The sequence below is a fragment of the Poecilia formosa genome, unplaced genomic scaffold, assembly GCF_000485575.1.
Source record: "Poecilia formosa unplaced genomic scaffold, Poecilia_formosa-5.1.2 Scaffold111, whole genome shotgun sequence".
NCBI classification, from domain to species: domain Eukaryota; kingdom Metazoa; phylum Chordata; class Actinopteri; order Cyprinodontiformes; family Poeciliidae; genus Poecilia; species Poecilia formosa.
In genome coordinates, this window is record NW_006800050.1 from 427,713 (window position 1) to 440,052 (window position 12,340).

A 12,340-nucleotide genomic window follows, 5' to 3' on the forward strand; every position below is an offset into this window, starting at 1 on the left:
ACGTCCTTTGATTTAAAGTCTAGGTGAAGTTTCTTAGCATTCTTCCCAGTTCGATGACTCTTCCTTGACTCTCTGCTGCCACCAGAGCTTTAACTCTCCTGGCGTTTGGAGCGGCTCTGTGATATACAGTGACAAGAGTGTTTGTGGAGATCCAGTGTCTTCGCCACTGCTTTTGTTGCTCTGGTTTGTTTACTTTGTTGTGGTGCGAGAGTTTTAAGGGATCCTTTGATTGCCTCAGCCACAATATTTATCCTTGTGTGTTTGCGTCTGTCTGAGGTTCGAGAACGTTGCTTTTTAAGTTTCACATGTTGTGTGGTTCTTGATTAAAGAGGGTTAGGGTTAGCAGCTTTACCCAGATTAGGATGTAAAATACATATTCAAATATTTCCTGAGATTGTGGCAGACGAGGTTTCATCTCATTAGAAAGGCAAAAACACTGCTGCGTTAATCCCACCTCCACCTCCACCTAGTTAATTTTCCGATTCTCAATCCTCAGGTACGCCCAGCCATGATCGAGGACAAGGGTCACCGTGTGACCGACTACTTTGTGGTGGCGGGCCTGACCGACAAGTCCACGCCCCTGGAGCAGGACCTGTCGGAAACCAAGTCCAGCGGGCCGAAGGCGCCCATCACCGACCTGGCTGTCATCAACAGGTCCGCCGGTGAAACCGTCCCGGAGGGCTTCACCTGCATCGAGAACACCTACAGCGGCCAGCCGGCCAACCTCAACCACGGCAGCCTCAAGAGTCCAGAGCTCTTCCTGTGCTACAAAAGGGGCCGGGGGAAACCGCCGCTCATTGACATAGGGTGAGTCAGGAATGTGTTGGAAGCTTCTAGAAAGTTCATATATGTGCAGTGGCAATCGTAAGGAATTCATACCTCGCTAACTTTAAAAAATGTTTTCACATTCTCATGTTACAACCACATATTTCAATTTGGTTTATTGAGATTTGACTCTTTGTTCCTGGAAAGGAAACGCAGCATGGAGAAAAATCACTGGGACAGAAGCATGGACTGCCGTTGGAGATCAACGTGTATTTGTATCAGAATGGCCCAAACCAAAATCCATCTGAAAATATGCAGCAAGATTTGGAAAAATTAAGCTTTGCAGAGTCTCTCCATCCGTCCAACTGACTCCAAAGAACAAAGGACCCGCAAATTGACGTGTAAACAAATCCCAAAACACTTGAAGTGTGGTTTTTACAAAGTATCCACCCTGCATCCACATAAAGTAGCATAATTTCGTGCTACTTTGTGTGAGGCCGTCCCATAAAAAACACCCCAAAATACATGCAGTTTTGTTGTTGTAACATAACAAAACTCCAGGGGTTCGAACACTTCGACAAGGGGAACGATGCAGAAGTCCTAAATGTCTTTTTACAAATAAACGCTAAACTTTGGGGATGGTTCATCATCTGTTCACACAAGAGTGTTTGGAGTTGCTTATCAGTTTGAAATATCTTATTTTGCTTTATTCTCTTTATAAAGAAAATCAAAGTGAGTCATGAGTTTCATATTGTGGGGCAAGTTTGGCAATGAATCACAGATCACATTCAGAAGAGCAGTTTTTTCAGCTGCAGGTGAAAGAAAGTGTTGTGGTTCGGTTAATATTTCCTTCCGATTTCATCAAAGCCTTTTCTTTTGCAGCCACACCTCTCTCTGTTCATTTGCCCCCTTTTTTAGGGGACTTTATGTTCAACCTCATCACCTGAGTAAATATAGATTTCCTCCTACAAAGGAGAAAAAATGTAATCTTCCTTTTCAATCATAAATACCGCATCAATCAGTAAAGACCAGCTGTGCTTTCAGAATTTACTCGGTCTTATTTGCCGTGTGGAGTTGGGGTGGCAAATAAATTGAAGCACATGCACATACTTCACGTTTTCAGTGGGGAGAATTAACCTGTGACTGATTTGATAAAGGTGATTATTGTTTTATAGTAGAAAGCTGTTTCAGGAAGTAGAGTAGTTTGCCACTCTGTGGTTACCACACTGTGGGTTCCCTGCCTTTTCCAGGGAAACCAGGAGGGTGCCAACAGTTTTTTTTTTTTTTTTTGTCTGTCTTTGCTTTCCAGTAACTTCCCAAATTAAGCAACTGCATAGCTATTTTGTTATTTTTAAATAACACTGCAGGACAAAGCAGCAGTTTTGGTTGCAAACATAACATTTTAACCCCTGTTCAACTCGTGTGGAATATCACTGTGCTTATATCTGAGTTCATTAATAAAACAGTCTAACCAAAATATTAAAGATTGTGTAGATACTTGTGTTCAGTGGTGGCCACTCTCATCAAAGCCATAGTTTAGGGATTATCTGGAAATGTTGGTGTGCTTTGCAGGATTTAGCGCTTTTGGGATATAAAATAAAACAATGTCGACTCCCCCAAGGAATGTGAATTAACTGAATTCAAGCTTGTTTAAAAAATTTTTAATTTTAACTAGGCCTCCTTCATTGAAGAAAAAGAAATGTCACTGATTGATTATTTATGTGTTTTAAGCCACTTTCAGTTTGTAAGCATCGTGAATCACCAGTGGTGGGCACCGCTAACTGAACATTATTTGAGCACTAATCACAAACATTACTTTCCACTAACACAGTCTGTACACCAACAAGGTATTCAGTGGAAGCTAATGCTGAAGCGCTTAATTTAGGAGAAGCTAAGTGCGCTAAATCTTTTCAAAGTTAGCAAAAATACTGAAGTGCTAAATGAAAAATTAGCTCTGCTATTAGCAGATCAGGGTAAACGTGTTCACCACTGTGAGTTACACATTGTTGCTCTTGAACTTTGAGTAGGATTTGCAAAAGTGTGTTAGTTTTATGGGGTTGGATTTTACTCTACGTATGTTAGAAAATATAAGTGTTGCAACAGAATCATTGGTTTGCTTGTCATTTAAAATCACATCTTTATTTTTATTTTATTTTTTTTTGCAACTGAAAGCTGTCCTTCATGCTCATGTCAAATGTTATGACAGACACTTGACAGCTAAAAAGATCAGTGTCACTCATTTGTTTTGAATTATAACCGCAATTTAAAAGTGACATTTTTGTTGTGTTGGCCTGATCTCAATGTTTTCTTTTAATCTCATTTCTCTCAGTTGAATTAGCCGAGGAATGAGTTTGCCTGGTCTCTGAAACTGCAGTAGCGATAGTTTGCACATCCTTTTGGAAACAATAACATTTTTTTTCCCCCCTGAACATTTGGAATTTAAAAGAACAACAAACTACAGCGTAATTTGTGGCCCTCTCAGTGGCACCAGACATAATTTACTCAAACTGTAAGGTTTTGTACCTCAAAGAGAAAATGTTGGGCAGAGAAAGATGGAAAGAAAATTTGAGTTCTCAGGGGGAGGAAGCTGCATACAGACAAAAACTAATACTCTTTTCATTGCTTTGATTTACTTTTTATAGTCTTTATAGCTGACAATTGTCAAACCGTCTCGTTCTTCCTTGAAAGAGTTTAATTAAATTTTGCAGACGGTGAATCATTCATTCCTCCGTCTGCTACCTCTGCTTTGAGGGAAGCGTTCCCAGCCCCGGGGCTCTGGAGCATCCCGTTCTGCCGTGCCCATTAGAAGCACATTTTTGTTGCCTAAATGAGAATTTGTTGGCAACTGTTCCTTCCTGGCCTCTTTAGGTTCGTCCTGCACTCTTTTCAGGATGAATGGGGCGTTTCAGGACCTTTATATCTGCCAAGGCTGGCTTTCACGCCGGCTTACGATGACAAAAAAAAAAAAAGTGTGTTTTAGTCTCGGTGTAAGAGGGGATGCTGTAGGATCTTTTGGCCTCCCACTCGGTATTGTCCAGATGGAAAGAGAAGACGTGAAGCATGCCGCTATAGAAGCCCGCCAGGCATGTAAAATATCCAACACAGTGGGGCTCTGATTGCCTTCCTGACTGCATGTAAGATGGATTAAAGCACAATATTTGGGCTGGAGGTGTTTAAAGTTTTTGTTCTGTTATGAGCAGGATGGGAGGATCTATTAATCGTCCCGCTTGAACGAGTCAGTGGAAAAATGTCTTAAATCACAGAGTCAGGAAACAAAAAGCTACATTAATTGGCACATAAATGCCTCTGCTCTTCATAAAAACCCCAATGCCCGTTGGTCGGTGGTGTGGTGGTCAACGCCGTTTGCTGCTTGTTCCTCTTGCTCACAAGCGTCTTTCTGATTTCGATTACTGCAGCGTGCTGTATGAGGGCAAGGACCGTCTGATCCAGGGCTGCGAGGTCATCCAGGCCACGCCGTACGGACGCTGCGCCAACGTCAACAACAGCTCCGCCAACTCGCAACGCATCTTCGTCACTTTGCGCCGCGCCCCTCCGGTCCAGCCTCAGAACTCCCTGGCGGTGACGGACATCTGCGTGATCATCAGCAGCAAGGGCGAGACACCGCCGCACACCTTCTGCAAAGTGGACAGGAACCTGAACTGCGGCATGGTGGGTCACAAGCACTTCTCGCCCAGCCGACCGTTTCCAATAAAGTCTCGAGGGAACTGATGGAGGAAACTCCGCTTTTAAATTCTTTCAGTGGGGTTCCAACGTGTTCCTGTGTTACAAGAAGTCAGTGTCGGCGTCCAACTCTATAAGTTACAAAGCAGGTGAGTGATTGTGATCTCCCGGATTCAGTTTGAGGCAATATGTCTACAGGAGTAAATGCCTTGTTTGTAGTGATTATAAGGTTGGTTTGGAGTCGGGTAAAGTGTGGGACTCCCAATTGTTCAAACCTGTAAAAATTATCATTAAACTAACTCTCAGACGTTCCCACAGTAGCCCATATTCTACTTTTTTTTCACAGCAGCAATTCTGATCTTTTCAACTCAAGAGAATCAGATCTGTGCCGCCAAGTGTCTCCAGTCTGAACGGTCTTGTTGCATTTAATCTGACTTTTTCATCATTCACACGAGACACGAGACATGCATCAACGTTCTTTTATGTTATTTTATGCAAACAAAATGAAATGATTTTTTTTTTTTTCCCCCAAAAGTAAATATGTTGCAACACGTTGTACTTCTTGCAACACATATATTTGGTGATAAGTTAATGTGGCTTAGTGTAAAAGGGAGCAGCCTTTTCTGCTATATTAAACCAACTTGATGTTTTCGTGCCAAAGCTCCGGCGAGCAACACTTTCACCGTTCATCTCTCACAGCTCCTCATTACAGCTCGCGCTGTTGTTTTCAGCCTCATGTGACATTTTTACTGACTGAACCCTTCCTGAGCAACTTGCCCTTTGAAACGTTATATTGTGCGACACGCGTATATAAAAGAACGTCGACACAAACACGCCCGTGCAGCCCCGGCTTTATCTTTCTGGGCCGGCTGTCTTCCTGTGAAGGAGCTGTTTATTCTACCCGAGACGACTGCACTTCCCTCCACGCCCTTAATCTCAGTGCCTGCAGGTCTGTCTGCGTGTTTGCATGCTGACACAGGAAGGTTTGTGTCTTGTCATAATGGCATCTCGCCCAGCACTCAAGTCGTCGAAGTCTGTCGTCATTTCCTGAAATCAATCCAGAATAATTGTTCTAATGACTCACAGTAAAGACATTTGAGCTTTACGGTGTTGTTTTCTCTTTTCCCGAAGTTCTTTTGGATCGGGTGAGGGAATGAGGAACCCTGTCTGACCTGCTCTACTTCATGATGTTATTGCATCATAGTATTACAAGTCCTTCTTTTTTTTTTTTTTTTTTCCTGCAGGTTTAATCTTTCGTTACCCTGAAGAGGACTATGAATCTTTTCCTCTGTCCGAGTCTGTACCTCTTTTCTGCTTGCCAATGGGTTCCAAGATCGAATGCTGGGCGCCGAACACACGCGACCCTCTGCCGGTCTTCTCTACGTTCGTCCTAACCATCTCTTCTGGTGAAAAGGTGGGGCGGATTGACATGCAGTAATAAAGAATGCCAAAACAGAAAATCCCCACATTTTGTTGATAATTCGTCCCCCTTCCGCCGTGGCAGGTTTACGGATCGGCCATCCAGTTCTACGAACCGTACCCCGTTGATCTCCTGAGCGAGAAGCAGAAGGTCCAGCTGGGTCTGCTCACCGCCGTGGAGAAGAAGATGATCCCCAACCGCGCCGTAAACACCAACAAATGCATCTGTCTGCTGTCCCACTGGCCCTTCTTCGAGTCGTTCCGCAAGTTCCTGATGTTCATCTACAAGCTCTCGGTCTCGGGCCCACACCCACTGCCCATTGAAAAGTAAGGAGTCCTGTTGGTCGTTATTTAGGCGTCGTTGGTCGCATCAAAGCAGAGCTAATTTGTTTTATTTTTTTATCGTCTCCATGTTTTCCTCTGTAGGCACATCTCGCACTTCATGCACAACGTGTCATTTCCTTCCCCACAAAGGCCCAGAATCCTCGTCCAGGTGAGACGCTTCCTTGCATTGATTTCAGTCATAAACAAGTCATCAAGGAATAGCTGGAAAAAGAAACAACGTTGCCCTTTAAAAGCCAGAGCTGTTGACCTTCAGACGTGTTTTCCTACAAAGTTTTTAAGAATGAAATTCAGAACAGATGTTTTTACTACTTTCTGAATTAATTGAGAATATAACTGTCCTAAAACGTCATGCTAAAACAAAACTGTTTTTCTTATTTCTCAAGAACAAAGTTACTGACCCATCTCTCTCTATGGACAAGTGAAAATCCTCCAGCTTATAGAAAAAAAAAATAAAATAAAAAGAAGAAGAAGCAGTGATGCATCTAAAGGTTTCAGGATAGTAGCTGAACTGGACAGGGGCAGCCCTGCTTTTAGACTGCTAAATCATCCATTCGTTACTTTGAGCGACCTTTCTCCCGAAAACGTTCAACGATTATTTATATTAGAAGCCGAGGAGATGTCACACTGTGTGAATGTGTCGCACAGCTCTGCAGTAAACAATTTGAAAACAAACTGCAGAATGATGCAGCAAAAATAAATTTAGCTTCTGCAGCAGCTGTATTACGAGTCCATCTCCATTCAGCATGTTGCATGGTAGATTGGTTTGGACTCTTGAAGAGCAGGAAGTGGACCAACTGTACGGTAGTAGATTACACTTCCTGTTACCATCTGAAGTCTAAAAGTATCAGCTCTTATTAATAGGAGACGTACCCCTGCAGCAGCTTCCTGTCTAACTGCTTCGATAACTTGTGTAATTTAATTTAAACGCATCACTAATGGTAAAAAATGGCTGACTGTGAGTGTTCTTCCTCCAGTAACTACGTCCACACCGAAGAGGGTTGTCAGTGTGGCACCCATGCATGGAATGTTGACAGATTAGGGAATAAAATCTGATTGTCAGTTTCTGTTCTTGTCTATTTGATCTACACGTTTTTGGCTCATTTATTTTCATTTTCAGCACTGTTATTATTGTAGTGACTTTCTTTTTTACCTTTTATATGCCCTACAAAGGTCATGTGTTGTAATATGCCGTCTTCAAAGCTGTACAAATCGTATTCCTACAAATAGAATATTTTCTGTTTTCTAAATGAAATGTATATCAATAATAAGTTTATTGATCCCAAAAGCAAAGACGAGTTTTTTTTCTTTTAGTTTTTCTTTTGTGGCACTGTTGCTTTCAGACAAGAAATGGCCTCCATATGTGGGGTGCCAGCTGTGCCTCTACGCCACCTGTGCTACACAAATGTGATTTTAACATTGTTTCCATACTTTTCTAATATTGACATTTTCTCTTGTGCAGCTCTCGGCACATGACACTTTGATACTGTCTCAGCCCGTGTGCACTCCCTTACCCCTCAGGTACGACACATGTACGCAGTCACAGAAAAAGCAGACAGGAGAAAAAAACATAAGAGCAGTATTACCAGTGAAGGGACTCGAAGCTAGCAGGCTGTGGACGACACGGCAGGATTCTTGGGTTGATGAATTGAATTTGCAGTGGAGTAAAAATCCAAAATGTTCATTCAGCTGTCAGACTAAAATGCAGGATTATTGCTTGTATCTTTTCATATTTTCCATCCTTTTCTGTTTATGTAGTTTTTCTTTTCTTGGCCTCTCTTTCTCTCCCCCCTCCCCTCCATCAGTGGGGCAGATTACGGCACTCTGCTGATGAATCTGGGTGCAGAAAACTGCGCCACGCTGCTGCACTTTGTCCTGCTGGAGAGTAAGATCCTGCTGCACTCGCTGAGGCCCGCCGTGCTCACCGGAGTGGCTGAGGCTGTGGTAGCTGTGAGTAATCTGCCAATTTTTTTATTTTTTATTTTTTTTATTTAATGCATGAAGGAAAAAATAATAGAAACGTAACTCAAGAAAATTGAAGAGTAAAACTGAACTGAAACATGTCGTTAATGATGCATCAGTTTGTTTGAATTGAGCCACATGAGTAATGCTCGTCTCGTTTCCACTTTAAGCATCGGCATGACTGTTTTACAGAGTCACTGTGCATTTGTCATGGTTTAAAGAAAGTCTACTCTCTTTCTAGTTCTTTATAATAAAGAGAAAAATTCAGCCCTCTTTTATAAGAATATAACATTTTTGTGTTTCGCACAACTGTAGACAAGATAACGCTCAAAAGTGTTCGAGTTAAATTATGTTAATATCTGTTGCTTATTGACGGTATATTAGTAAAAATGTCTTGCACTTGGGGTAAACAGGGTAGTGATGTCAAAGTAAAGGAGTGATTGCTACATTCACAAAAAAGAAAGAACCTGACAAAGAACTCTTTCTATTGGGTGAAATGGTCACAAGGTCAGTAGATCATAACTTCAGAGACCAGTTTTTATTAACAGATGTGTTTTCTAGCTTTATACTTGGGTAATTTTGAACTTTAATATTGTTTTAAGGTGCATAACAACACATTTTGTTTAAAAAAAAATAAAATAAGTGAAAAAAACATTTTTTTTTTAAAAGCTGCTGCTCAATGCCGCTCTGAAAATTCAAGAATATTCTGGATCTTCAGTAGGAATTGCTCAATATAAGGAAAATCTCCTGCTGTGAAGTTATTATCCAATATTAAAGTTACAACACCAGCTGCAATTCAATCACGTTTAGCTCACTTTCCTCCTGGTCTCCGTCATCGCCATGGCAGCGCCACTCGCTGTGAGTTTTAGCATCCTGCCGGTTACGTTTAATGCTTTACACTGAACATACGGTTTGGCTGTTTCCAGCGTTAAGAGTAATTTCAGCTGATATCCTTTTGAAAAATCACACGTAGCCTTTTGTTGCTTGTTTTTTTGTTGGTTTTTTTTTTTTCAAATAGTTCTGATGTTTCACAAGCAAGTTAAACGTTTAACATGTTTGTCTGCATTTGTGGCAAACAAATGCAGACAAACATGCATCTGTTTGTCTCTGAGGTCAGCAGGTCGACACAAGTTGACTCGCTGACCTCATTGCATGTTTTTCACATTAAAACAAAACAAATAGTGCCTAAATAGAGATAAAACACATTTATTTAAACTGTAACTTATTTGAATGTTTGACTGGAATCATTGTTTTAAGCTAATCGATTTAATTCTCGTCCATTTTAACAGTACTACAGCTCATGTAACAATAAAATGACATGTTGATGTTCTGGTAGCAGTTTAGCTCTTTAACCTTTGCCCTCTTAGCTGTCCCCCCCCTGCCCCCCTCCCCGTCTAGTTCCAGGACAGAACGGTGTGTCGTCACGTTAAACGCCCACTACTGGTCACGACCTCCAAAAATCCACCTGTTGCTTTAAACCAGTTTCATCCAACCAAACCTAAAAGAAGATGCTGATCCAGCTGTGTTTGGAAATCAGCGATGTTACAAAATTTACAATCTACCATCGTGTTTAAATGACGTATTTCGAAGCTGTCTGTTTTCATAAGCCCTGTGTTTTTGTCTCTTCAGATGATCTTCCCCTTCCAGTGGCAGTGCCCCTACATCCCGCTGTGCCCCCTGTCTCTGGCGGGCGTCCTCAACGCGCCCTGTCCGTTCATCGTGGGCGTCGACTCGCGCTACTTTGACCTGTACGACCCCCCGCCAGACGTCGTGTGTGTGGACCTGGACACCAACACCATCTATCTGTACGTGGAGCTCTGATTATTTCATTTGCAGGAGGCTGCAGCAAACGAGTTCAGCCACTTTGATTCCTTTGGATCAATTTCCTTCCAGATAAAAAAAAAAAAAGGGAGATGTCTCCTTATGCGACACGCTCTTGTTTTTCAGCTCGTGTTTAATCGTTTCGTCGCTGTGTAAAAACCAAAGCGCCGTTTGGATGTTCGCCGAGCTTTTCTCTTACTTCTAGCTGGCTGACTCTGTGGTATTTAATGTCACAGGTCGGATGAGAAGAAACACAACAACTGGAAGTACCTCCCAAAGAAGCCCTGCAAGAGTCTCGTCAACTCGCTGAGCAACTTGCACCACCAGCTGGTCACAGGTGCAAATGACACCCCAAGCGCCTCTCGTTTACCAACCGGTCCAAAGACAAAAAGAAACTTTTGAAATCTTTATAAGGTTTGCTGTATTTTAAGACCGTGGTGTTCTTGAAATGCAGCAAAAGTAAGTTGTGTTGCTCATGGCGGCATGTTAGAGTAGCTCTGTTAGTCTGAATTTGTTCTGTAAACTTTTATACACTGAGGCGATTTTTGGAGAGTTATTTCCTCTGGTTTTGGATTCTTAGCAGCTGGAAAGATTCTTCATTTAATCAGTGGAAACGGCCAGTAAATGTAGCAAATTTACAAAACAAGATGAGAACAGAAGAGATTGTAGAAGTTGAAAACATGACACAGGTGTCAAACTTAACCTGCTTATCCTCTGAAGGTCTGTCGGTTAGTTTAACTTAACTTAACAAGATCTGCTTCTAAGTTCAGATCAGAGGTTAAAACAGAATAAATTGATGTTTATAGTTCCTGATGTAAATGTCCCGAGTCAAATTCACATCCCATTGTGAAGTCATTCTAATCCATTAATCATATTTACTAAACAGAGTTTGAGTAACTATGATCACAGCACCATGTGTAGCTTATCATATTTATATATCTGCCACTGCAAAACAACCTGCACTTTACCAGTTTTTCATCTCCTTTTATGGCTTTTCTCTCATAAATAAGGACGTTACTCTCTTGATAAAGCTGTTCTCACTTGCATATTTCACTGCGTCAGTTGTCGGGAAAACGGAATTAAAGTGAAATTTTAGCTCATATTTTTTTCATAGCAACCATAAAGAGGCCAAGTAAAGCTATCGAATCAAAGTGAGTAAAAGTGTGGCGTCATCGGATTCTTCCTGGGTTTTCAGTGGCAGTTCGCCAAACGCCACACGAGGACTCGGCTTTGGACCTGACCCCCATCGACGCCGACTTCACGTGGCACAAGAAGAAGATGTCCCTGGAGATGGAGATCCAGGAAGCCTTCTTGCGGTTCATGGCCTCCATCCTGAAGGGCTACCGCTCCTACCTCAAACCCATCACCCAGGCGCCCTCCGAGAAGGCAACGGCCGCAGACTCCCTTTACGACCTGCAAGGTAAGCAGAGGGCCTTCAGCAGCCGGCCCCGCCAGGTGTCATGAGGGTTTATTAATTGATGCTGCTGGGAAAATGGCTCCCGGTTGGTTCTCTCTTCCCGAACCACGAATCGATCAACAGGCACCATCCTTTTTTTGTCTGCTTCAGGGCTGCAACTGATGATTATTTTTGTAACTGACTATTCTGTCATTTGTTCTGACGATTAATTGATTAATCGGTCAAAAAAAAAAAACTACAAAAACACTACAAATTTTTCATTTTACCTCTCAAACCTTTTTTTTTTTTTATAAAATATTAGAAAAGTCATTTAAATAGTCAAATAAAAAATATTGCATTTTTGCATTTTTAAATAACAAAATTGTTTTATTGCCTAAAATGCAATAACACATCATTGCTTTTGTGAATTTGAACCAGGTAAAGCTAAGTTTTGAGTAAAACTTATCTTAAGTCCAAAATGTATATTTATTTTGTGCAGCTGTGGCTTAATTACTGTGTTCTTCTTCCAGCAAACTGCTTTTTTCTTTTTGAGTCTGTATACTCCATTTAACGATTAATCGATTACTAAATTAATTCACAATTACCTCAATGATCAGTTAATCACCATTAATCCAGTTGATTGTTTCAGCCTCTCTAAATATGCTGCCCTTTAATTGTTCGCTGATGTTTGCTCAACATTTCAGTGAAGATGTCTTGCGTTTCTGAACGAAACCCTGTCCTGCGTCTCCCTGCAGGTTTCCTAAAAAGCAGAGACCGCGCCCATCAGAAGTTTTACTCCCAGCTCACAAAGACCCAGATATTCATCCGTTTTATCGAGGAGTGCACCTTCGTCAGCGACAAAGACACCGGCCTGGCCTTTTTCGATGACTGTGTGGAGAAGGTAACCGCCAGCTGCTGGTATTTCCCTTTCCTGCCAGGGATGCCTTTGTTTGA

The 12,340-nt window shown here is 41.9% G+C and overlaps 1 protein-coding gene across 4 annotated transcripts in view; it reads left to right on the forward strand.

Annotated features, from left to right (window-relative positions):
• The window catches only part of dennd4c (DENN/MADD domain containing 4C), a 40,266-nt gene that overhangs the window by 15,709 nt on the left and 12,217 nt on the right, over nt 1-12,340 (forward strand). For all 4 annotated transcript variants that reach the window (XM_016675225.1, XM_007559912.2, XM_007559914.2 and 1 more), the window contains exons 2-13: nt 497-807; nt 4,182-4,434; nt 4,526-4,595; nt 5,691-5,860; nt 5,951-6,192; nt 6,292-6,358; nt 7,670-7,728; nt 8,013-8,157; nt 9,799-9,974; nt 10,227-10,327; nt 11,186-11,410; nt 12,142-12,287. In XM_016675225.1, the coding sequence (XP_016530711.1) occupies nt 509-807; nt 4,182-4,434; nt 4,526-4,595; nt 5,691-5,860; nt 5,951-6,192; nt 6,292-6,358; nt 7,670-7,728; nt 8,013-8,157; nt 9,799-9,974; nt 10,227-10,327; nt 11,186-11,410; nt 12,142-12,287 (1,953 nt within the window). In that variant the 5' untranslated portion in view covers nt 497-508. The remainder of the gene's footprint in view (nt 1-496; nt 808-4,181; nt 4,435-4,525; nt 4,596-5,690; nt 5,861-5,950; nt 6,193-6,291; nt 6,359-7,669; nt 7,729-8,012; nt 8,158-9,798; nt 9,975-10,226; nt 10,328-11,185; nt 11,411-12,141; nt 12,288-12,340) is intronic.